Raw genomic sequence first — 26,682 nt, forward strand, 5'->3', positions numbered from 1 at the left:
TTATTTCTTGCTCATGCTATGTGTCCATTATGGATGGCTTATAGGTCCATACTGTCTTCATTCCAGGCTGAAGGCAGTCCCTATCTGCAACATGCTATTTCATATGGCAGGGCGGAAAAGCAATGGCTAAATCATGAGATGGCTCTGAAAGCTTCTGCTCAGATACACCCTATCAGTTTCACTCACATTCCACTGGTTAAACAAGTCTCATGGATAAGCTTAGTATCAAGGGCAGAAAGTATATTCTCTCACAGGGAGGAGCATTTGATAGAACTCTGCAGAGATGGACCCAGTAGACAGGATTAGTTGTAAATGAGAAGATTTAGAAATCATATACCTACAGCAAAGCGCAACTTCTCCAATTTGAAAAAGGGTATTTACCATGAACCTAGAGCAAACATAACTACTGTTATATAACAGCAATAAATACTGAGAAAAATATAACAATAAATTTAAAAGATCCCAACCACGCATATGAGCTATGAAGTCAATTAACTATGTGATCTTAGGCAAGTTAAATTCTCAGCCCATTTCCTCAACTGTAAAATGAAGATGACAACATCCTATTTCAATGATTCTACAACGTATTTTTTCACATTTTAATGTCTCAGAAACTGACACATCTTAAAAATAATAGCTGTCACCCAGGAGGCAATAATGATGTTCCAAACAAAAACTTTCCACTGACACAGTCTGAAACCAAGAAAGCATCACTAACAAAGCATCTTAGGTTTAACAAAATATGGTAATATTTAGTGTTATTGTGATGATTACAGGAATTAATGCATATAAAACACTTTTTTTTAAAGATTTTATTTATTTATTTGAGAGAGAAAATGAGAGAGAGAGACAGCACATGAGAGGGGATAGGGACAGAGGGAGAAGCAGACTCCCCACTGAGCAGGGAGCCCGATGAGGGACTCAATCCCGGGACTCCAGGATCATGACCTGAGCCCAAGGCAGTCGCTTAACCAACTGAGCCACCCAGGGGCCCTCATATAAAACACTTAAGAGCAATGGCTAACAGATAGCAAGTACTCAATAAATACTATTTTTTCTTATTCTTTAACCTACTATATATCAAACCCAATTATAATGCTAGAGTAACTGAAATAAAACTGTACTGGAACAGGATTAGAGAAAGAAATCAATGGAACAGAACAGTCCAGAGAAACAGACCCACATATTTATGGGAATTTAAAATACAATAAATGAGCCATTTTACATCACTGGGAAAGGCACAGAACAGTTCTCAGTCCTGTTATACTCAATACCCTTCTTTTATAAGGCCCTTTATCTATATTGAAATGAAACACACAGATAATAAACTTTCTACACACAATTTTTATAAAAATTATATATATATTTCTTTTTTGTACAGCTTTGGATATTTACATATATACATCTATAAAGAATAAAGGAAAATAACTTATAATGGAATAATATAAACTATTTCTATACATAAATGCATAAGCACATTAGAAAACAGTAAGTATCAAAGTATCATTCTACCATGCAGACTCACTGTAATCACCATTAATGCTACAGATACAAATGATGACTGCAGAACTGGTGACAGTGACCTGATTTTCTTAAATGGTGAACTCTTTGTAGAAGTTCTCCCCTCCCCCACCCCCAGTAAAGTTCTAAACAAAATAAGATATAATCTTCCCTCGATCTACAAGACGGTCATATTAGGGGAAATTTTAGCATTCATTTTGCCATGCAAAAACAATACTTTTTAAAAAGTATTTAAAATTTTATTTTATGAAAATTTAATAAAAATAAAATGTACAAAACATATTTTGTGTTTATGTGCAAAAAGAACTTCAGTCTAGCCTCACAAAATTATAAAGTTTTTCATCTATATAAATGTTCAGAGGGACCTTACCTATATGGATGGGGTTCATGAGATGCAGAATATCTACATTCCCTGGCCCACATCAAAAACTGGTGTAATACTCTCAAAAACATCAATAAGCAAAAGCCACTCCAAAAATTTCCTAGTGCTCCTCTGGAAGTAGTGATACCTCCACTGAAAACCCTTGGAAGAGACTCTTCAAAAAGTATTCTGGACAACTGGATACCCACTTTGTTGAAAATTAAGCCCCATCTACTCAAAATATTCCTAAGTCACCGGAAGACAGAACTGTGTAATTTCATATGGTAAAAACCATGTCTCAACATAACTTCTATTTGTATTCCTTTTCCAACTAGTAAACAGGATGGACTCTTTGAAGTCTCTTATCTCTGCCAGTCCCCCAACTAACCCTTTTTCTGTTGCTTCTGAAATCCGTTCTCTCAAATTTTTAAAATTCCATTATAAACAACCTACCTCTCAAAGGGAGTACATTGTAGTGTTTAAAAGCATGGACTTTGGAATCAGGCAGATCTTCCCGGATTCAACAATTTTACGATTACCTAGGTACTCTGTGAGATACGGACTGATTTACTTCTTGTCTTAGCTGTATAATCTCTTCTTTTCCTTTAGCTTCTTCCCTTCCAGCTTAAACATGCATAAATCATCTCTATCCTAAGAAAACAACGAAGAGGAAAATTCTACCAACTCTACTATTATTCCTTCAAGTTATTGTCTCCATCTCTTCTCTCTTTCCTGTCAAATTCCTTCAAAATAAGACCACAAATGAGTTAATGGTCAGATAATAAAACAACAAAAGGGATGGAAAGGGAGACTGCAGAGCTAAGAAAACCTATTAAGGACTGAAACAATTATTAGAGATAATAAATAAATTAGAAACAGCAAAAAACAGAAAAGACATAACTGCAATACTCACAAAGGTTTAAGATAATAATGGTTAATTCAGAGAAAAAAGACAAAAACTGAGTCATTTCCCCAAATATCTGTTTAACTCTTTTATCCTATCTGGCTTTATTTTTTCGCTTTGGTTCTTGTAACCTTCTAAATTAACATGTAATTTACTTATCTGTTAGATTAACTACTTATCACTTCTCTTCCTCCCACTAGAAGTGCCACAGGGCATGGCTTTGTTTTGTTTCACTGGCCCAGAACAGGAATCACTAAATATTTGTTGAATGAAATAATGAATAAATGCACAACAATATGAAAGACAAAGATGATCCTCCAAAAAGAACCTAGCAAATGGATCAGACTAATACAATGACAGCAAATTTCTGTGAAATAAAGAAAAAATTAGATATTTAGATAAAAAGCAACAATTGATTCCAGGAAAAAATACTTCAAAATAATCTGCACCAAAACACACTGAACTTAAAGAATAAAATGAAAATACCCACTAGTTGTCCAAGGCAATAAAAAAGGAAGTCATCTAGAAGAGAGACTTTAAAAAGAAAAAAAAATACGGTATTGTACTTCCTCACAAGAACATTCAATTATCAGGGAAAATGACTAATGTCTACAAGGTTTTGAAATAAATTGTTATTCTAGAAGTAGTATACCCATCCAAATACTTAGGTGATAAAAGCAATAAGCAATTATTCCTTAATAATTAAGAACTTAGGAAATAATGCCCCTATGAGCATATGCTGAAAAACTACTCAACAATGAAATTAAGCCAAAGACCTCAGAAATGGAAAGCACTGGTAAAAAGACTACCGAGTGCACCAAATCAGATTAAAAAACAAATCAAATATTCTAGGAATACAAGGATGGCTTAACTTCAAAAAACTAGAGAAATAATAAAAAATAAATTCATGTTAATCAATGCTAAGATTAAAATTTAATACTTATTTTTAATAAAAATTCTTAGTAAACTAGAAACTAGCAAAAACTTACAGCTCAAACATCACATTTAATTATAAAACTTTATAAGCAACTCCCATTAAAGTCAGATGTGTAACAAGAATGTTTCTATCATTGTTTTCTATTTAGCACTATATTGTAGTTTCTATGGACTGCAATAACATGCACACACATAATCACAGAAGAATATTATCAGTGAAAAGAACTAAAAAGAGACAAACTCAAAAGAAATCATGAAGCTATGAGATCTATATAGGAACTAGAATTAAATCAACAACAAAACCAGAAGCACTCATAGGTACTAGTAATAATAACTCACAAAAAATTCCCTTACACAATAACAAGGGCTATAAGATACCTAGATAAGTCTAATAAAAGATGTGTGTGACCTTAATCGAAGAAATTTTCCAATTGTACTAAATGATATGTAAAACACCTGAACAAAGACATATGCTATCTTCATAAATGAAGACTAAAATATCAAAATATCAATTCTCTTCTAAGCTAACCGATAAAACCAATGCAAGTCCAATCAAAATTCCTAGTTTTTTCAACGTGTACCTGAAGGTAATACTAAAATTCCCTTATGTGACCTAAGGCATTTATTTATTTTATTCATTCATTCATTCATTTGAGAGAGAGAGACACGATGTGGGGCTCGATCCCCCCAACCCAAGGCAATGTTAAAGAATCAAATAGGGCAGGATAGTGGAAAAGAGGATGAAGAGAATAGCAAGACAATGCATGACTTTGCAGGTCAAAACTAAGGATTCTGGTCTCCATTCTAAGAGCAATGGGAAGTCAATAGTGATTTTAAAACTTTAAAAAGATGACTCTGTGAAGTGTGCAAAAATGTACTGGAGAGGCTTAAAAGATAACCTAGGAAGTCACTGAAAATGGCACAGTATGGACCAACAAAACTTTTCAACACTGGCAAAAAAATGTCAGAATCAGTGTTTTCAGAACTCTGGAAATTAACTAATGGCTGAAAAGAGTCTAGGGAGCATTTATTCAAGAACAGCTGAATCTCAGTAAGAACTCTGTGACATTTTAACTTTCCCTATTTCCATCATCCCCTCCCTAGTGCCATGGTAGCCTAAAAATGACAGCCCACAATCATGGCAGAAACCAGCAGTCTAGCAGCCACTAGAGAAGGCAGAATGGGGTTAGAGAGCCTTCAAAACCCCTATCCCAGAGAATTATTATTGGACCTGTCTGGTGGTTCCCTGAAGACACACCACTCACAGTGCTGCCTTTATCTGACTTGACAGAGCACCAAAGTAAAACAGCCTTTTCCCTGGGGGTGTCTGTCAAAAACAATCATAGACAATTGCTGAACTTCAGGGCTGCCTGCAGCAGTGCATAACAGTTTTAACAGTTGGGGAAAACAATAGGCTAACAAAAAAGCTTAAGAAGAAGAGTTGAGAAATAAGATGTTCAATAGGGGGCTCTGAAAGCTCCCCCATACTCTGGAGGATCATGAAGTCCACACGTACACAAACACATCTGTGCCTGATCAGGAAAGACCTGAGGCGGTCCTAAGCTCTCACAACTGACCCTGAGGCTCTGCAGAAACAAGAAGTGAAGGCTAAGGCAAAGTTGTAAAATGCCTGGTGGTGTACTGTAGACACGCCCAACATGCATACAGAGCCCCTGGGCAGACTGGAGACTTATTAGTTAAAAGTATTTAAAGAAATCTCTGTCAAATCATTAGCTAACCACTAAGCTAACCAAGCAACACACCCAACAAAAAATATATAAACCTTAAGAATTAGTTCAGAAGGGGCGCCTGAGCGGCTCAGTTGGTTGAGCCACTGCCTTCGGCTCAGGTCATGATCCTGGAGTCCCGGGATTGAGTCCCGCATGGGGCTCCCTGCTCGGCGGGGAGTCTGCTTCTCCCTCTGACCCTTCCCCCTCTCATGTGCTCTCTCTCTCTCTCTCAAATAAATAAAATCTTTAAGAAAAAAAAGAATTAGTTCAGAAAAGTCACTACATAAAAAAAACAAAAACAACAAAAAACAGCAAACAACAACAAAAACAAAGAGCCAATAAACCTTGGAAAGAGGAAAGGCTCTGGTTTCCAGAGTTGCCACACTGTAGTATTTTGAACTTTCAGTTCCCAACCGAAAATTAAGAGACATGCAAAGAAACAAGAATGATCCATACACAGAATGCGTTCCAAGAATAAAGGAAACCACATCTAAAGAACTAAAGTCTGAGAACAATGTCTCATCAAATAGAATACCAATAAAGAGACAGAAATTATAAAACAAAACGAAAAACCCTGAAATTAGAAAATACAATAATGCTTATGCATTATATTTCAGACCAAAGAAGACTTTTAAAAAGTCGCCCATGTGCCAAATCTGGCTAAAAATGCATAGATTTAAACATAGATTCACAAATCAATTTTACACATCTACAAGGACTCATGATTAAATACCATCATTTCCTCCCAAAAAAAGATAAAAAAATTCCTACTCCATCTCATCTTCATCATCTGGGTTCTCTCAGCTACTTCTCTAATGTTCCCACCTACCAGAAGATAAAATAAGAATAGAAAATTCTCAGGGCACCTGGCTGGCTCAGTCAGTAGAGCATGTGACTCTTGACCTAGGGACTCTTGATCTAAGCCCACACTGGGGGAAGAGCTTACTTAAAAAATAAGAATAGAACTGTCATCTCTCCCACTGCTAACAGAATGCCATCATTTAATGCTTTTTCTCTCCTCTTGCATTTTCTTTTTTTTTAAGATTTTATTTATTTGAGGGGCGCCTGGGTGGCTCAGTCGTTAAGCGTCTGCCTTCGGCTCAGGTCATGATTCCCAGGGTCCTGGGATCGAGCCCCACATCAGGCTCCCTGCTCCGCGGGAAGCCTCCTTCTCCCTCTCCCACTCCCCCTGCTTGTGTTCCCTCTCTCGCTGTGTCTCTCTCTGTCAAATAAATAAAATCTTAAAAAAAAAAAGATTTTATTTATTTGAGAGACAGAGATAGTGACAGAGATAGTGAGAGACAGCGCAAGTGGGGAAGAGAGGGAGAAGCAGGCTCCCTGCTTGGGAGCCCAACACGGGCTCGATCCCAGGACCCTGGGATCATGGCCTGAGCCAAAGGCAGATGCTTAACTGACTGAGCCTCCCAGGCGCCCAGTCCTCTTGCATTTTCTTATGCTTCTGTTTCACTTGTGGACAGCAAGTCTAGGGATGCATTTTTAGCAAAACTGCACAACTACTTTAAATTCCTTACTGCCTATATTGCTGCTAGATATATTCAGTATCATGAATTTACCAGGAATTCATTTTAGTAGAGTGTAAAAAATTCTTAATCATTAAAATAATGTAAATTTCCTGCCATTTCCATACGTAATATGCTTTGTCATGTTTACATAAAACTGTCATTTTAGCTATACCAGACTAGATCTAGAGAAATAGAAAATTATGTAATTGTAACTGATGAAAAACCACAATTGAAACTTTATTGGTTCAGATGTACTATTATGTTGAGATAGATTAATACTTTAACTTTTTCTTACCATTAGCAAACCAAACCGGCTTTCAACTAAAATAAGATTAGTTCCTTCAGACAGACCTATGAAGACTACTTTTCTAGAAAATGCTTTTGAAAAATTGGAATTAAAGTGGAGAAAGCACTGAAAGTGTACTATGTAACCCAGTTACTTACTACTGTTTCTAACTTCAAGAATATACAATTATGGGGGGCGCCTGGGTGGCTCAGTCATTAAACGTCTGCCTTCGGCTCAGGTCATGATCCCAGGGTCCTGGGATCGAGGCCCACATCAGGCTCCCTGCTCGGTGGGAAGCCTGCTTCTCCCTCACACTCCCCCTGCTATGTTCCCTCTCTCGCTGTGTCTTTCTCTGTCAAATAAATAAACAAACAAAATCTTTAAAAAAAAAAAAGAATATACAATTATGGGTATCTTTTTTTTTAAGCACTCATTTCCTTCTGTTCTTCGAAATTACGATAATAATATATATGATTTTTTCAAAAATAAAAAAAACCACATGCTGTCATCCAAAAAAAATAACGGGTTTCATTTATTTTACTTTTTTTTTTTAAAAAAAGATTTTATTTGAGAGAGAGAGACAGAGCATGAGCATGAGCAGGGGGGAGGAGGCAGAAGGAGAGGGTGAAGCAGACTCTGCTGAGCAGGGAGCCCGACGATGCGGGGCTTGATCCCAGGACCCTGAGATCATGACCTGAGCTGAAGGCCGACGCTTAAACAACTGAGTAACCCAGGCGCCCCTCATTTATTTTTCTATTTATACATGCACATATAGCTTTCTACAACCATATATATTCAATTTCGTATTCTGCTTATTTCACCTTACTTCATGCTTTTTAGTTCCAATACTCACTGTCTCATTATGCCTTCTATCAGATGAAATGTGTTATTTCCTTTTATATTTTAACATGATTTAAAATCTAAGAATCTTATGGAAAATGCTTATCAAATTCACCATTAATTTTTTTAAATATATTTTTTCAATTATGAAACTATTGTGGAAAATTTGGAAAATACATCAAAAATGTAAAAAACCATTCACTAGTACGCTACACAAAGGAAACTACCATTAATATTCTGAAATGCATTCTTTTTTCCTTTGATTTTATCTGTAACGATTTTATATATATATATATATATATATATATATATATATATATATATATCTATCGCACCACACTTAGCCATACTTTTTTTTTTAAAGATTTTATTTATTGATTTGACAGAGACACAGTGAGAGAGGGAACACAAGTAGGGGGAGTGGGAGAGGCAGGCTTCCTGCTGAGTAGGGAGACCGATGTGGGACTCGATCCCAGGACCGCGGTACCATGACCTGAGCCGAAGGCAGACGCTTAACAACTGAACCACCCAGGCGCCCCTAGCCATACTTTTATTGTAGAAAGCTGGACTGGTTCTAAGTTTTTGCTTTCATAAACAAAGATTTTTGAATACCTATAAATCTTTAATACAAATTTCTGATAATTTTAAGAGAGAATTTTAGAAGAGAAAATACAGGCAGTTATTCTTTGACACACTTACACTTAACTTTTAAAGGATTGATACAAATTGCAAAACCACTTTCCAAAAAGGGGCATCAATTTACACTAACACAAGTGTGAGTGCCCATTTCACCAAAAACTTGCCATTACCATTTTCTAAAAGTATTCGCTAATATAGTAAAAATGGCAGCTCACCGTTGTCCTAATTTACATTTCTTAAATATACTATGATGAAGTATCTTTAATGTCTAATGGATATTTCTATTTCTTCTGTATTTGTCTATAAATGTGTTTTCCTCATTTTTCTTGAGTATTAGTGTTTTTATAAATGCTTTACATCTTATGAAAACGAATGCTTAACCTGTAAAAGGACTATACCACGGCTTTCTGAGAGACTCAAAGTGCAACTTATTGTTATCATCCACCATTATCTGACATTTTTGATACATTTATGAAAAACTAAGTTAATAAACATTTGCTATCTAGTTTAACTTAATACTTCTGTGAAAAGATCAAAGAGTCCTGTATCTTTATCCAACCTGAAAATTGTTGCTTTTGGATAAAGACAAAACTGCATCAACTTTCAGGTTGTATTTTTTTATTTTTATTCATTTGAGACACAGAGATACAGAGAGAGAGAGAGAGAGAGAGAGAGAGAGAGAGAGAGACGGGGGGAGAGAGAGAGAGAGAGAGAGAGAGAGAGAGAGAGAGAGAGCGAGCGCGCGAGCATGAGCAGGGAGAGAGGCAGAGGGAGAAGCAGGCTCCCTGCTGAGCCAGGAGCCCGATGTGGGGCTCGATCCCAGGACCCTGGGATCATGACCTGAGCCAAAGGCAGACGCTTAACCATCTGAGCCACCCAGGTACCCCAACTTTCAGGTTGTATTGATCATACTTCTTCATAGCATTATGAATTACTGTGCAAAATAGGATCCTACAAGAATACTGTCTAGAAATAAGCATTTCAATTGCCACAATTAAAGGGAAAAGTCACTGTGCTCTGCAAAATGAGCAAGCATTTAGTAGTGAGATCTAAAAGGAAGTTCCTTGTTTAACCTGTCATGCAACATCTGTTTTAGTCACTGACCATCTTGTAACATTTGTGAAATACTAGTAGTTATCACAAGTACTTCTGAGAACTGTGTAGACCAGGGGTCAGCAAGTTAGACCAAATCTAGCCCCCTCTCTTCTTGTAAATGAAGTTTTATTAGAATAATTAGTCATGCTCATTCATTTACATATTGTCTAATGACTGCTTTCACACCGTGAGAGCGAAGTTCAATAGTTGGCCTGCAAAGCCCAAACATCTACTACCTGGCTCTATACAATACAGACAACTAAAACATCCGAGTAAATACTAATTTTACTTGTAGTACACATATCAGCATAAATATCCAGATCCTAACTCATGGAGCTCAAACTCTAGTACAGTGACAAGACTTGTCTGCAAATAACTTACAACACAAGGTATAAAAAGCTAAGTGCTAAGAAAAGAAGAGTGACAGAAAAAGAGTGAGACTGCTTCCACTGGGGAAAATGAAGGAAGCAGCTTCTGCAATGGGTTTTGAAGAATGGGGAGACTTCTACTGTGATGAAAAGCTGAGTTGCACAAAACTACGCTCTGCACAGAGGAGCACAGTTAGGAAAAAATGCTAATAAGCATTTTGAAGCCAAAGCATAGTGAAGACTTTCAATGTCAGGACTAGCAATTTAGATTTTAAATACAATTACGTTCAAAAGCAAGGGAGTTACAAGTGAATAGAACTGTGCTTGAAAAAGATCAATCTTGTCAACATTATTTCAAATTAATTTAAGGGGACAGGTGATAAGGAAACTAGTTACAAAGCTATTAAAATAATCTAAGTAATGAGGGTGGTGGCAATGAGACTGGAAGAGGATACACTGGAAAAAATGGAATAAACACATTACTATCACACCAAAACCACTCAAACATTTATGATTAGACAGCAGCATTTGTACACAATATAAACCTCTTACTCATAAAGGGTAAAAACTCCCATCTCCTCTACCTTTGAACAAACTAATTATTTTTTCTTTTTTAAAAGATTTTATTTATTAGGGTGCCTGGGTAGCTCAGTCATTAAGTGTCTGCCTTCAGCTCAGGTCATGATCCCGGGGTCCTGGGATCGAGCCCCGCATCGGGCTCCCTGCTCGGCGGGAAGCCGCTTCTCCCTCTCCCACTCCCCCTGCTTGTGCTCCTGCTCTCTCTGTCAAATAAATAAATAAAATTTTATTTATTTATTTGACAGAGAGAGACACAGAGAGAGCGGAAACACAAGCAGGGGGAGTGGGAGAGGGAGAAGCAGGCTTCCCATTTAGCAGGGAGCCCGATGCGGGGCTCGATCCCAGGACCCCGGGATCATGACCTGAGCCACCCAGGAGCCCCAAAACTAATTATTTCTAATAAGATCTGATAATTTTTAAAAGAGGAACTATTTAAATACCACTTTCCCACTTTTAAACTTACTCTGAATATAAGCACATATTAAAATTGAATTCATTTGCTAGGGCCCCATCTGCTGGACCACTGGAAGGAAAGTCTGATCTTAAATTTGGGTTCTTTTTTATTTTATTTTATTTATTTATTTGAGAGAGAGAGAGAGCGTGCACATGAGGGGGGAGGGTCAGAGAGATTAGCAGACTCCCCGCTGAGCAGGGAGCCCGATGCGGGACTCGATCCAGGGACTCCAGGATCATGACCCGAGCCAAAGGCAGTTGCCCAACCAACTGAGCCACCCAGGCGCCCATTAAATTTGGGTTCTTAAATGCTTCTGAATTGCTGTAAATAACAATGGATTTGCTTTGTAGCAGCTCTTCTCCTGATATATAATGCCCTCTTTAGGAAGAGAACTGTAAAATATCTTTCTCTGTATTTTCCAAAGCACCAATAATTTTATTGTTGCTTAAATTGTTGATTAATTTTTAAATAAGAGATTTTGTATTCAAACCTCAAATATTTAAATATATCTAACTAAAAAATTTACTTCTCAGCATGAAGATAAGCTGGAATTCATCAGACTGATCTTTTTATTGGTAAGACGTTATACTATACTAAAAAACAGTTTTGTTCGTTAAGAACTAAGCTGCAGCTTTCTTGTCAGTTGGCTTCTGGCTGAGCTCTACCAGTGGAAAACAAAGATGATATACTGGAAGGTGGGAGAAAGGGAATAAAAGTATTCCTCTCCGCCTTTTTCTTTACCTACAGAAGACATTAATGTTTCCAGTGCCTTCACCTCCTTCTGGAAGACTAGTTCCCAGGTAACCCTATCCCTTGGCCACCAGGACCTATATCCTACCTGTATCCCTCCATTTATCACTACTTTTTCTTACTACTGCTGATCTCTGGGCTGCTTCACCATCCTCTTTTTGGCTTAAGTCTTCTATTACTTATGTAGCCAATTCTCTGCATTAAAGTCCCTATATGTAAAAGAAGGGGAGACGAAGGAGGGAGGGAGGGAGGGAGGGAGGGAAGGAGGGAAGGAGGGAAGGAGGGAGAGACGGAAGGAAGAAAAAGCAAAATGGCCTAGCCCTAGCTTTTCTGGCTCTAGTGTATCCACTGTCCACCAGCCTCATTTCACAATGGAAAAGAAAGAGCAATAATGTGTGTAAACTTTCCAGATCACTTGTATACACCCATCCTTCTCAAATATTTCGCTTTGTTATTACATGGGATGCCTGGATATGAAACTACAGAATAAGCAAGTTCACGGTAGGTGATTTAAAAAAAATATATATTTGTATTTAAAACAAACGATGAGGGTGCTGTCAGTTCAATGGAGAATAGTCTTCAGCAAATGGGATGTTAGGACAACTGGATATCCCTATGCAAATAATAAAGTAGGACCCCTACCTCATATCCTATACAAAAATTAACTCAAAATGGATCACAGACCTAAATTTAAGAGGTAAAACTACAACAGAGGTGCAAATCTTTGTGACACTGGATTAAGCAGTGGTTTCTTAGGTAAGACACCAAAGCGTAGTAACCTATGGAAAAAAGCCAGACTTTCTCAAAATTGAATTTTTGTGCTTCAAAGGATATTATCAAGAAAGTGAAGACAACCCACAGAAGGGGAGAAAATATTTACAAATTATATCTAATAAGGGACTTGTATCTAGAATATATAAAGAAATTTTACAACTCGTAAAAGGACAAATAATCCAATTTTAAAATAGGCAAATGATATGAATAGACATTTCTCCAAAGATGATACATAAATGGCCAACATCACTGGCCACTGGGGAAATACAAATCAAAATCATAATGTGATAGTGGTCTGGGGCAGAATATAGGGAAGTAGACTGACTGCATCTGGAGCCAATTTCTTCAAAAGAAGGAAAGCAAAAAACAAAGAAGTATCTTAGTAAAAACTGAAAGAGAAGCTATCTTTCTTCCAGAACAAAGGAAGTACCAGATTAACGGATGCAAAACTCTTTTAGAAATACAGAAAATGACTCAAGTATTAGATAAGCATACATTTGGGTTTGTTTCTGCTGTAAGGTAAAACTTCCAAGAACACACATTTGTCTCTCTTGCGGCAATGTATACCCCAATGCCCTACGTTTCACAGGAAAACATTGTTTTGGCTGCTAAAATAGAAAATATTCATATTAGATATTATTGTAGTACTATCAATGGTAACTTCAAGCACTACCATAATTACAAGCAATTACATTTAGCAGACAATTAATAACCACAAAAGTAGTCTTAGAAAAAACTACTTTGCTAACAAAAATTTCTAGGCAATTGGTGACATCTTTATTAAGATCATTTTCAGGGATCTTCACACTAACAATTTTGTCACATCAGTATTAGCTATCTAAAACAACTTTGTATAACTGCTTAGAAATAACTGAAATTCACAACTTCAAAAAAAAAAATCTTAGATTACCCACGTACCACTTATGAAGAAAAAAACTCAGTGAGAAGTCTTTCTTTAAATACTCCTTTTGATAATTCTGTAAATTATAATATACTCCAGATAACACTGTAATGACAAATAACTAAGGCAAGCAAAGACATCAAATTCACAAGTTCAATTTAAAAAATTATATATTTCCAACAATGCAATAGAAAAACATAGGTTCCCTTACCTCATCATCATCATCAGAATCATTCCCAAACACTGATGGTTTTTGCAAAACAGGGTGCAACTGCTGTGCTTTCTTTGGCAAAATAAGCCCATACCTGCATTTTTTTTTTTGAAATAGAAATTACACCATTATATTTAAATGTTAAAAAATAATACATTCACTACCTCTTCCAGATGAAGCTACCAAGTCAAAACATGTCATATTGCTTATGAACATATAACATTGTTTCTGCTTTTCAGTGATCTCAATATTCTAATGTCCATTAAGATTTTATAAGTATTACTTTTAAGCAATTATTTGCACGCAAGGGCCAAACTCAAATACCATTTTAATCAAAGAGAAGTAATTGAAGACTTCAGAAATGTTTTAGATGGTGAAATAATAATAGTAATGTTTTAGAAAGAACATGTTAGTGGAAAGCTTCAGTTTGTGCCCACTAAAAATTAGAAAACACTAAATTATCTGTGTGGTCGAACAAGAAAATAGCTATTTTTTCTTTGTCCCTACTGGGTACTTACATAGTTTTAAGTAAGTTACTGGATTTTGTCACCCACGAAAAATTTTTACAAGATACATTAACTGAGAAATCCAAGTAGCCATGGGACAAATGCCCATTTACACCCTATTGAGCTCATCTGCTCTGTCTTGGAGCATCTCAGAGAAGCATCATCAGATCAAACTCATTTAGTTTCTTACGTTTTGGCCTTTAAAATGCCGAGATCATGGGAAGTAAGGATTACACATCGATGGTAAAACTTCAAGAACACACAACATTTGTCTCTCTTGCGGCAATGTATACCCCAATTCCCTATATGCCTACCCTTTTCTGTGGCTTCTCAGCACAACATTCCTAAAACAAGAAAGGAGGGCGGGAATCAGGACTTGAGCCGCCAAGAACAAGGCCCTCTAAGGAAGCCAGGAATTGTCTCTCTTCTCATTGCCCATGAAAGCATCCAACCAGGGAGAAACTCAAGCGCGGGGTAGGAAGCAAGACTGAGGGGCCTCAGACCGAGCTTTTGGAAAATAGAAAAGTCTCGCTCTCTGCCCCTCAGCCTAACTTCCTTTATTTCCTCACAAGTTTCTCCCTCAAACTTCGGGCTTCCATCCTGGAAAATGTGTGGGGGAGGGGAATATGTTCCTCAGGATCTCTCGCTTTTCCCCCGTCTCTATCCCTGACGACACAAGCCCCTTCACTTCCAGCGCACTTTTACTCCTCGGCCAAAGACAAAGTCGCCGTAATTTTCCATTCCCAGCCTGACCCTAACTCCCGGATCACTCACTGCCTGCCCGGAATCGCCATCTTGCTCCCGTCTCCGCTGAACGTGGCCGACGCCGACGTGACGCCGACGCCGACGCCGACGTCGTCACGTAAACTCTCGCGCGGATTTGGGAGGCCTGGAATACTTGTAGCGGCTGAGTCGCTCTTTTGATTTGCTTATGCGTTGTAGGGAGCCGAGTCCTACCGCCTTCGGCTTTGTTTGGAAACGAACTAGCTGTCTTGAAATTAATGGGAAGAAGGGAATGACAGAATTCTAGGCCAGTAGTTCCCAAAGTGTGGAGCTAACCCCGGGAATTTGTTAAAAATGTAAATTCTCTGGCCCTTTCCCACACCTACTGCATCTGGAACTCCAGCAATCTGAATTTTAACGAACCCTCCAGGTAACTCTGATAATCAGTCAAGTTTGAAAAACACTGCCCTAAGGCTATCGATTTTTTTTTTCCGCCGAGGTATTCAGTGTGAGTATACCTGGCTCGGGGTAACTTGGCAGAAGATGAAAACCTATACGTTAATACTGGACCTATGCTCACTGGACGAAATAATAACATCGTGGTAATACTGGGTATAGAAATCAAAATCACATATGACCTATGTATATTTTTAAATCTAGTCACATTCCGTCTGTTCCTTCACTAGCACTTGGCCCATTCCAAGCTAGTCTTATAGCAGCCAAAGTATCTTTTCAGTTACTGACAGAAGGATGTTAAAATTTCCAAATATAATTGTGGGTCTATTTCTCCTCTTAATTTTGTCAGTTTTGTTTCTCTTATTTTGAAGTTATGTTATTAGGTATATAAACATTTAGGACTGTTAGGTCCTCTTGCATTAATCTCTATACCATTAAATGATTCTCTTATTTCTCTTAACGTACTTTATCTGATATTAATACAGCCAGCTTTGATTGTTAGCATAGTATATCTTTTTCCATCCTTTTACTTTTAACCTATTTTAATCTATTTGTGTCTTTATATTCAAAGTGGATCCCGTGTTGATAGTATATAATTGGGTCTTGCTTTTTTTGTCTAATATGACGATTTCTTTTATTAGGGTGTTTAGAACATTTTCATTAAAGTGATTATGAGTATGGTTGCAGTTTTTCTATTTCCCCATGTGTTCTTTGTTCTCTAACCCTCCCTGCTTTTTCTTCCCTCTTTGGATTAATCAAGAAATTTTTATGATTTAGCCTAAGATTTTTATGTGCAACCTCTTTGTTGGCTCATTAACCATACTTATTTTTTTTAAGGTGTTGCTTTGGAGTTTCTCATTTTACATCTTTTTTTTTAAAGATTTTATTTATTTATTTGACAAACAGAGAGAAATAGCAAGAGAGAGAGAGCGAGAGCACAAGCAGGGGGAACGGCAGGCAGAGGGGAGAAGCAGGCTTCCTGCATGAGCAGGGAGCCCAATGTGGGGCTCCATCCCAGGACTCTGGAATCATGACCTGAGCTGAAGGCAGCGGTTTAACCAACTGAGCCACCCAGGCGCCCCTCATTTTACATCTTTATCTCAGTCCGTCTTCAAGTAAGAATATACTTCTTTATGTATAGTTAAAAAACCTTACAAAAATATACTTCCATTTTCCTTCTCTTAGACTTTGTTACTGTTTTCACACATTTTACTTCTTTTTTTTTTTAAGATTTTATTTATTCATGAGAGACAGAGGGAGAGAGAGAGAGAGAAGCAGAGGGAGAGGCAGGCTCCCAAGGAGCAGGGAGCCCGATGCGGGACTCGATCCCAGGACGCTGGGATCATGACCTGAGCCCAAGGCAGACGCTTAACCATCTGAGCTACCCAGGCGCCCCACACATTTTACTTCTAACTGTTTATAAACACATAATAAATTGTTATTTTTGCTTTAAGCAATTATTCAAAAACAATAATTTGAACTTATTTTAAAATAAGAGAAATATTATGTTTACCCACATATTTACCATCTCTGTGTAGGTCAGATTTCTATCTAGTACAGCTATTCTTTTTTTTTAGGGGGGGAGGGGCAGAGGAAGGGGAAGCAAGAGAATCTTAAGTAGGCTCCACACCCAGTGCAGTGGAGCCCATTGTGGGTTCACGTATCATGACCCTGAGATCATGACCTGAGCCAAAATCAAGAGTCAGATGCTTAACCGACTGAGCCACCCAGGCACCCCCAGCCATTCTTTTTCAAACAGCTTTATTGGGATATAATTCACATATCATGCAATTCACCAATTTAAAGTGTATATAGTTCAGTGGTTTTTAATACATTCAGAGAGTTGTACTACCATCACCACAATCAATTTTGGAATGCTTTTAATGCCCAAGAAAAGCATATATCCATCAGTCAATCATTTTACCCCAGACCCTTTGACTCTAGGTAACCAGTAATCTACTTCTGTCTCTTTAGACCTGTAGTTCTATCCGTTTTTGCTCCATGTACTTTGAAACTCTGTTATTAGATGTATAAATATTTAAGATTGCTATGACTTCTTAATTAACTGAGACCTATTTTTCATTATGAAATGACCTTCTTTATCATGGTAATATTCTTTGCTCTGAAATCTACTTTGTGTGCTATTATTATGGTCACTCCAGCCACTCTTTTGACATTAACTCCAGGGAAAGTGAAAAGATATTCAGAAAAGGAAAATAATTGTAATTTACTACATGGTTAAGCCCTAAATAGCATACATAGTCATGATAATGCAAACGCTGAATATAAAAAAAAATTACAATATAATATATTGAAATGAATGGAGGAATGGGAAATGTTTATGTGTTTGTGTGTGTGAACACACATACTGGGGAAGAAGCTAAATCTTTGTAATGCATACTGAGAGGCTAATAAATATTGCTTAAATCAGGAAAAAAAAAATGTAGCCACACAGCATGTTATTTCACACTGTGGAGGTACATGTCAAAATGAAAGCCAAAATAGGGGTTGGGAAACTTTTTATGCAAAGGGTCAGATAGTAGATATTTAGGTTTTGTGGGTCTTAGGGTCTTAGTAGCTGTAGTAGCTACTCAACAATGCCCTCGTAGTGCAAAAGCAGTCATAAACAATTGGGCATGGCCTTTCCTTCCCTTTCCTTTCCTTTTCCTTCCTTCCTTCCTTCCTTCCTTCCTTCCTTCCTTCCTTCCTTCCTTCCTTCCTTCCTTCCTTCCTATCAAACTCTACACCACATGTGGGGCTTGAACTCAGGACCCTGAGAACAAGAGTCACTTGCTCCAGTGACTGAGCCAGCCAAGCACCGCTGGGCATGGCTTTTCTAATAAAACCTTATCATAATAGGCAGCTGGCCGGATTTAGCCTGTGGGCTGTGTATTAATTCCTGAGGTAAAGGAATTGAAAATAGTTGACTTAGAAGTAAGAAAAATTCTCTGGTCTTAAAAGACCTTGTATAACAGGATGACTCTTTCAATTCTTATGTTATTTTGCTTAAAATGAAAAAGAATCAATAAAGGGTAAAAATAAAGCCCCCCTGCCAAAGACTGCTTCTTGCTTAAAGAGACTGAATGCGGAATTAGTTACACAAAATTACCCAGCTCAATATGCTATATATAATGTGAGCTTTTGAATTGGTGTACTGAATCCTGTATTCTCCCACTGCCTTTGGGATGTTGCAGTGAAGCAATTGTGAGATTTTCCCAAAGGTAGAAGGCTGATTTCTCAGATGCAGTGTTTCAGAGAATTCAAGTTCTTCAAACACTTGGCAGAGTTTGCAGCAATGGTAGTACCTGCAGCAAGAATCAGAGACACAGAGAAGCCTCCTAACGTTTTGAACCCAAGTTTGGGAACTTAATTGAAGGTGCTGAAAGGACAGAAGCAGGGTAAGCCAATAAAAGATGGTATCATCACCACCATATTCTTGACTGTTACACAACAGAGAATTCTATCTTAGACTTTCAGAAATAAGACCTCAAGAACAGAGCAGTTGACTAGAATTGGATGCAAGGCGATTGTAGGGTCCTCAGCATCCAAGCTAATGGATCTTCCATTTAATCTTTTGACATTAATGTTACTTATGTTACTTCCTTACTCTTTCAGTCTCTGCTGCTTTTTGTACCCTCCCTTTTTGTGCATTCTCGTCCCAAACCAACTACCCATTCTCTAAACTTTTTCTCTACCAACAGTTTCTGCTAACTTGTACTGTCTGGAAGGCAATTTGCTTTAATTTAAGGCCTGGCATGACACTTTTGGCCTCTCTAAACACTTACTATCCTTCTAGACACTGCTCCTATTGCTGTTTCCCAGTTTCGTTTATCCATGGTTTGGTTACTTTCAATATTAGGCCATTTCACAAATTGGCCTCCCTTTGGCAAGGGGTCAACCCTAATTGAAAAAGCTGTGGCTGAAGAGTCAGGGTCACATAGAACAAAATATGGCCACCAAGAGGTGCCTTACTAGTTGTGTTCTGTGGGCAAGACAATCTAAGCCCAGGCAGTAGATTGAGGAAAGGTAAAATACAGTTAATGAGTAGGAGATGGAACAACCTCTGAGGATAATTACCATGCCTAAGGACAAAGAAATAGGCAATATTTAATTGATTGATATTATCTATTGAGAAAGGTCTTTACAGTGTATTCAATAAACTTCTATCTCCTTTAAATTAAAAAAAAAGAAAGAACGAAGAAAATGGTCTGGATGGTCGACACCATGCAGTGTCCTTGTTACCCATAAGCTACAGGAAAGAGAGCCAACAAAAAATCTAAATCAAGTCTAAGCTTCTGAAATATATGTCACTATAGGTAATTCAATCTATTCAGATTATTCAAATCAATCTATCCAATAAATAGATTTAAATATAAATCTGTCTCTAAATTTTTGTCAAGTATAAATAACATCCTCTTCACTAAAGTAAGCTCCTGGTGTTAAGGGATAGTATTTTACTTGAATGATGGTTAAATAAATCCAATTAATCTTTCTTGTTGGTTGCTTAATTTTAAAGTAATTTCCACAAGGCTGATAGCATGGTTGTTAGCCCGATAAAGGTTGAAAAGTGTTAGTGAGATGTCTGAGGTGCTGGCAAAAATTAGGAAAGATGGATGCTAGGCCCTTCTGCTTCTTACTAGCTGTTTTGACCTAGGTAGCTCACTGTTTGAGCCTATGTCCTCGCTTATAAAGTGAGGATAATGATATTTGACTGACTACCTTATAGGTTATTGGGAGGATCAAATGAGCTTGTGTGTGAAAGTACTTCAAATGAGTTAAAATCCATGCAAATGTATCATATCTGTTTTCAAGCTAGATGCCATTTAGTTAACTTTGGTTAAGAAGTTGGCATTCTGCAAAAATGTCCTCTCCTCACTGCCTAAGATGCCATTTGTATGCACAGTGAACTCTGTAAGCTTGTTCTGAAGCCATCAGGATATGTGGCTATCAGTTTAATATCTTCAAGAACATTGTTCCTAGAAATGTTGTTGCAAATGCCCTGAAAAGCCCTCTTCCAAATATGAAATAGGCTTATAGGTTAAAATTGGGCATCCAGGAGATGAGGACTGGTAATAACACTGCCATCTTATCAGAAAAGGTTAAGAAGGGGCCTCCAATCTCAAATTATAAGATGTTGGGAACACATCACATTTTGTCAACCAAATAAAGAAAATGAAGTTTAATTTCCCAAATTTTTATTAAAAATGGACTCTCATCAGATATCTTATTGCAAAGATGAAATCTCACAAAAGAGCAGTAAAGTTTGCTGTAATAATAAGCTTTAAATAAATATAAATTCTTTTTGCAGTTCTTGAACTTGAGAGGTTTTTGTTATTAAAAAAAAAAGGTGTTTTCTTTTTTCCATGAGTCATGGACATTTTCCCACCAGAATTTCTATTCATTGAAATAACTTGTTAAAGTGAGTGGGGAGGGTGAGTCGGAGATGGGGAGAGGGAAAAGGGGGTGCTCACTTAAGTCTCTGAAAAAGTAGAAAAACAATTGCCAGTTCATTTTTTAAAATCTTTATTACTTGGTACCCTTTTAATGTAAAAACTGCCATTTCCCCCTTAAATTCTCAGTCTTTACTTTGTACCTTAAAAGAATTAAAATAACTGTACCCGATTAACCACAATAGTCCCATGGCAGATACAAAGTTAAAACTAAAAGGAAACTTTTAAGTATATTCTGTAACATACATTTGGTTATGGCTACCTTCATTGGATATTTTTTAGATCAAATTTCTCCTTAAGTAGCGTTTTTCGTTTTAGAAAGTGCTGAGGTAAATGTCTAGGAGCCGGATATGTCTATGTGGCACTTCTTTCCATTTGAAAATATTTTATAGTTAACAAAACTGAACATGACAAAAATATCCTAAATACAGTACTAATTCATTAACATTTTCCTGGCACGGTTCCCTTTGGCATTTTTGCATACACACGGGAGTTGGTCTTGGAGGGCAACGGGGGTGCGAGAGCACTACTTGGTTTTTTGTTTAGCTCCATGAGAGCTAAACAGATGTGTGCCCACTGGTAGAGGTATTCGATGACAGTATTACCAAATTCCCATACTTCGATTCGAGAATGATCTGTACCGAGAAAAATAAAAGTGTGGATAGTTTTATACTTTTATTACTAAAATACAAGTTCCACTATTATGAGGAAAATTGGTCAGATATGCTTTGAGTCAAAACCATAGCAGAATTTTATTTATGTAATTATAAGTAAAGAGATAAATAAATTTTGGTACCTTCATATAATACTATGTAGCATTTTATGGTTAGAGAACTAGAGCTGCATAGGCCATTGTGGATAAATCTCAAAAACATATTATCACAAAAAGTAAGTTGTAAAATAATGTGTTCTTGGGGCACGTGCCTCGGCTCAGTCGGTTAAGTGGCTGCCTTGGGCCTGGGATCAGGCCTGGAGTTGGGCTCCCTGCTCAGCAGGGAGTCTGCTTCTCCCTCTCCCTCTGCCCCTCCTCCCGGCTCATTCTCTCTCTCTCTCAAATAAATAAAATCTTTTAAAAAAATGTTCGTTTGGATACAACTAAAACAATTTAAAACCCTGCAAAATAATATTATATTGTTTATGGATTCATAAGCATGTAGTCAGAGTAAGAAATCATGCATAAAACTGATAAACATCAAATTCATAATAGCGTTATCTCTAGAGAGGAAGAAAGGAGAATGGAATCAAGAAGAGGTAGAAAGTCTCAACTGTTTCTATAATGTTTTATTTCTTTAAAAGTGTCTGACTCATACATAACGTTAAGATTAAATATAGCATATGGTTCTGTAACGACTACACAGGTGTTAGTCTCTAACTTTTTTTTTTTTTTTAAGTAAACTTTACACACAACGTGGGGCTCAGACTCAAGCCCTGAGGTCCGGTCGCTCGCTCTTTGGACTGAGCCAGCCAGGCGCCCCTCTAACTTCTATGTTTAAAATATTTCCTAATTAAATTTTATTTTAAAATATGTAATGACTGCACACCATGATGTTTCATTTGTTAAATTGTAAATGATTAAACTGCCATTTATAAAAATTCCTGTTCCCCAGGAGTCAGTCGCTACTATTCAGATAGAATGGTCCAATGAAAAGAGAACATGCTTTGAAAGTTGAACAGATCTGGGTTCCAATCTTGGCTCTACACCAACTAGTTCTGTGACTTTGAGCAGTCCCCTTAATTGCTGTTAGCCTGTTTCGTCTTCCATAAACAGGGATGATACCTCAGAATTGTTATGAGGATTAATGAGAAAAGATATGCAACAAACTGTTACAGAGTAGTTGCTAAAAAATATTAATTACCTTCTTTTAGGTGACTCTCACCCTCAGCTCGATGTTTTATTCATTTTTGTTAATCCTATTGTCTACCACAGTGCCTAACTCAATAATGTTTGCTAATTTGAGTTGAATAAACCATTAAATGATACTTATACTTGAATAAGAGTTTTTAAATATCATCTTCTGTCCAATGGCTCATTAACAACAATGACAATTATGTCCCTCATGGGTATCAGGATGACAGAACGTATTTTATTTCCCTGTATTCTATCCCTTCTTTCTATGAAGGAACAAGATTCCCTGAATTAGATTTAGCCTTTCTATGGTTTTGAAGTTTTGACTATGACAAAAGGTACAAAATGAGATATGAAAGGCACATAAAAAGTGGGAAATATTCAAAAGTCTCTACTTTTATTTGAGGGTGACTTTAAAACATGGGGGTACAATTTTCTAAAATTCTCTTTTAATACACACAGAAGCACTGTCTTTTCTCTAAATTGTACTTGTTCAATAAATGTTGAAACAACATTAAATTATGGAATAATTAAGTTAGGTTTTTCAAATATTAAAAGTCTTCAGGTAATAGCTCAGTAACATAAATGACAATTATGAATAAAAACAAAAACATGCTGGTCATGAGGGCACATTAAAAATACCTGATTCATCTCAAGTTATGGGCAATACTAGACCAATGAACGCACATACTTAAAATATTGAGGTGCAGTTGTTATAATTGACCCCTTTTTGTATTAATTAGCTTCCTGGAACCTTTACAAGGTAATGCTATAGGTTGCGAAGATTACTTTGATTATCTTAATGTTCCAATGTCATGAATCTAAAGGTTATGCCAGGTTTCATTACTAAAACCAATCCTAATTCATTTTCTGAGATATCAGCTCTGCCTGCACGGAACGGTTTTTATCCTGCCCTTCCCAACTCTGCATTAAGAGCTGTGTTCCACTGATGCCTGCCACAGTGTGCTTATCTGAACATCCAAATGAAACAGACCCCTATCTGCAGCCATTACTAAGGTAGTCGGCCATCTCCACGGTGATTGAAGGACGCGAGGATGGGGAGGGAGGGCGCTCTCTTTCACAAGCCCCTTTTGCTTATTTCCTGTCTTTTTGTTACCGGGGACAGAAGCTCTGGACCTGTCTGGGCTGTGGTTCCTGTTTGCCTGCGTTTTCCAATGAGAGATTGATGTGTTAACAACTGGCTGTTAACGATTTCTCTAATGAAGCCTCCTTGGCTCTGTTGGGTTTCCATTAACGACGGTTGAGCGCTACTGCCCTCTTGTGGTGGAGAGATGCCAGATTTTGCAGCTTGGCAGACGGCAGCGTCAGATTGCACAGGGGTGGTAATCCTTTCAAGCAGATATACGACTTTTGTTTCTTTTCTAACCATAAGAAATTATATATTTTTTGCTTTGCCTTGGTGAAGGTTATACTAAATTATTTGAAGACATCTGAGCTAAAAGAATTGCTGGGTCAACCTTCGAATCCGTTTATGAACCTATTAACTCAGAAACATTTTATGGTATTTTTGTAGGTTCTAGTTTAATCAAACTTACATAAGGAGTTGATTTTGCTGAAGACATTGGGATGTTCTCGGATATTTCTAACTCAAACTCCCATTATGGATCACTGCTTTAACACTAGATTAGTTAAATCCTTTGGGGAATTACAATTAGAAAGATGGGTAAAGCAAAAAATCATGACGTACTTAATTAAGCATCAAGTTCCAAAGTTAAAGTGTTAACTACTCCTTTCAACTAATAACCCAAGATCAGCAGTATTTCTTGAATGTTCCTTTCCTTATCTTTAGTTCTTAGTTTTAGTTCCTTTATTTCTATTGCTTTATATACCCTATGCTACCTCTTAACGTTACTGCCACATGCAATGAGCTGAATGTCCATGCCACATTGTATACTGCAAAGAGCACATATGTGCATATTTCAGTTTTTATATAGGTCAGAAAACTCATATTTGCCATGGAAGTCGGGCACTTAATATGTCATTGTTAATTTAATGTGGTCTAAAATGTACTGTAGAGTGCTGCTTCCAGCTTATCAGGAAGGACTCGGTGGTGAGTGGGGAGGTAAAAACACATGTTTTCTTGAATTATCCAAAGTTGGGTAGAATTTTGTTCCAGGTGGAACATTGAGTTCTTGCAGGTATATTAGTTTCATTTTTGTTTTAAGCAAAATTTCTGTACGATATATCCCACTGTATAGGCTTGTTTTCATGATACAGCTGTAAATCAAATGTGGAGAATTGAAATCAATGCAATTTACTTTACAAAAATTCATAATTTAATGCCGTGGCCTCTGAACTCTTTTGATTATGTGCCTCCATTAGTAATAACTGTTTGAGCACGAGCCCTGATATATGTTTATTTATAAGTTATTCATTTTAAAATATTTAAAAACAAAAAATAGAAATTAGGCAATGGTGGGATAAAATAATTACAAATAGAAGTCCTGTGATATTTTTCTTATACCCCAAATGTACAGGCATCAGTTGTTTGCTCCTTCTGTTTTCTCCTTTTTGTCTGGAGCCTTGTGGGGGAAAGCTTACAGAAGTCTCTATATTCAGTAAACGCACTCATGCTCTCCCCATTTTCACTCTAGTACTGTCTCGACTGTGTCTGATGTCCCCCAGCCCAGAGACTTTCTATGTTACCCTCTCTGAGAAACAAACTTCTAGTGTTGGAGAGAGGAAGTTGTCCGGTGGTGTGACGTAGAGATGAGATTCAGAGACCAAAACACTAAAACAGAAAGAAAAGAGAAACAACAGGGAAAAGAAAGCTTCCAAAAAGAATTATCATTAATACCCTCAGAGAGAGAAGGCGTTGCATTCATGAAATGTGAACAAGATGTTGCACAAAGCAAGTATTTAGAGAACCAAGGCTCTTAGACATTAAAGCACGCAGAAACAAGAATTCAATAGGATTAGAAGATAAGGTTGACAGAATGTCTCAGAAAGTGAAACAAAGAGACAAAAAGATGGGAAATAGGAGAGAAAATATAGGGATTTGAGAGACTTCATCTAGGAGATCCAATATCTGAATAATAGGAGTTCCAAAGAAGGAACACAGGAAAGGGAGGGCAGGGTCACCACCAACTTCTAGGTCACCTTTATGTAAATGAGAAAAAGACACCTCGCGTGGATGAATGCATTCTGAGTGGAGCTTGGTAAACAGAAAAAGATGTGGAAAGAAAAGGATGCCCCTCCTCTAAGAAGACATAGCCTTAAGCTAAGGCGCACAGTTGAGTGAATGGAATGCTGGTTAGATTTCAGCCCCCACCCCCCTCCTCAACAGGGCACCTTTGTGCAGTGCAGAGGACACAGCCTGCAGTCGCAACGGTGATGCCATGGGAGAAACCACACAGAACTTAAGGACCTGAGTGTCACAAGAGAAAAGGCCCAGTGAATGCTCAGATCAATGGGTGAAAACAGCCCCATATCAAGGCCTAGCATTATGAAATTTCAGTCTTGGAGTGGAAGGTGGTGATTCTCCAGCTTCTGGAAAGAAACAAAACAAAACAAAAACGAAGAAGTCACATGCACAGAATCAGGTTTCAGAAAGGCTTTAGACGTCTCAACAGCAACCTTGGAAGTTTCCAAATTTCCAAGTAGCTCCAGACAATGGAGCTATTGCCACAAGAAGTTAAACAGAGAGTTTCCATATGACTCAGCAATTCCACTCATTATATACCCAAGAGAACTAAAAGCATATGCTCCCACAAAAACTTGTAAACAAATGTTCATAGCAGCATTATATATACAATAGCCAAAAAGTAGGAACCACCCACATGTCCATTAACTGATAAATGGATAAGTA

General features: G+C 37.4%; 2 protein-coding genes across 7 annotated transcripts in view; both read right to left on the reverse strand.

Moving 5' to 3' along the window:
- Positions 1-15,201, reverse strand: part of NSRP1 (nuclear speckle splicing regulatory protein 1) — a 50,669-nt gene extending 35,468 nt beyond the window's left edge. The window contains exons 1-2 of one of the 5 annotated variants that reach the window (XM_027567957.2): positions 15,153-15,201; positions 13,873-13,966 (exon numbers count right to left, since the gene is read on the reverse strand). In XM_027567957.2, coding sequence (XP_027423758.1) covers positions 13,873-13,966; positions 15,153-15,172 — 114 coding nt within the window. In that variant the 5' untranslated portion in view covers positions 15,173-15,201. Of the gene's footprint in view, positions 1-13,872; positions 13,967-14,568; positions 14,710-15,152 lie in introns of those variants that run through there. The other 4 variants (XM_027567959.2, XM_027567961.2, XM_027567960.2 and 1 more) reach the window with 4 other exon arrangements.
- Positions 15,202-21,098: 5,897 nt separating this feature from the next.
- The window catches only part of EFCAB5 (EF-hand calcium binding domain 5), a 184,872-nt gene continuing 179,288 nt past the window's right edge, over positions 21,099-26,682 (reverse strand). For both annotated transcript variants that reach the window (XM_027624634.1, XM_027624633.1), the window contains one exon: positions 21,099-21,642. In XM_027624634.1, the coding sequence (XP_027480435.1) occupies positions 21,449-21,642 (194 nt within the window). In that variant the 3' untranslated portion in view covers positions 21,099-21,448. The remainder of the gene's footprint in view (positions 21,643-26,682) is intronic.

Source organism: Zalophus californianus, chromosome 16 (genome assembly GCF_009762305.2).
Source record: "Zalophus californianus isolate mZalCal1 chromosome 16, mZalCal1.pri.v2, whole genome shotgun sequence".
Taxonomy (NCBI): domain Eukaryota; kingdom Metazoa; phylum Chordata; class Mammalia; order Carnivora; family Otariidae; genus Zalophus; species Zalophus californianus.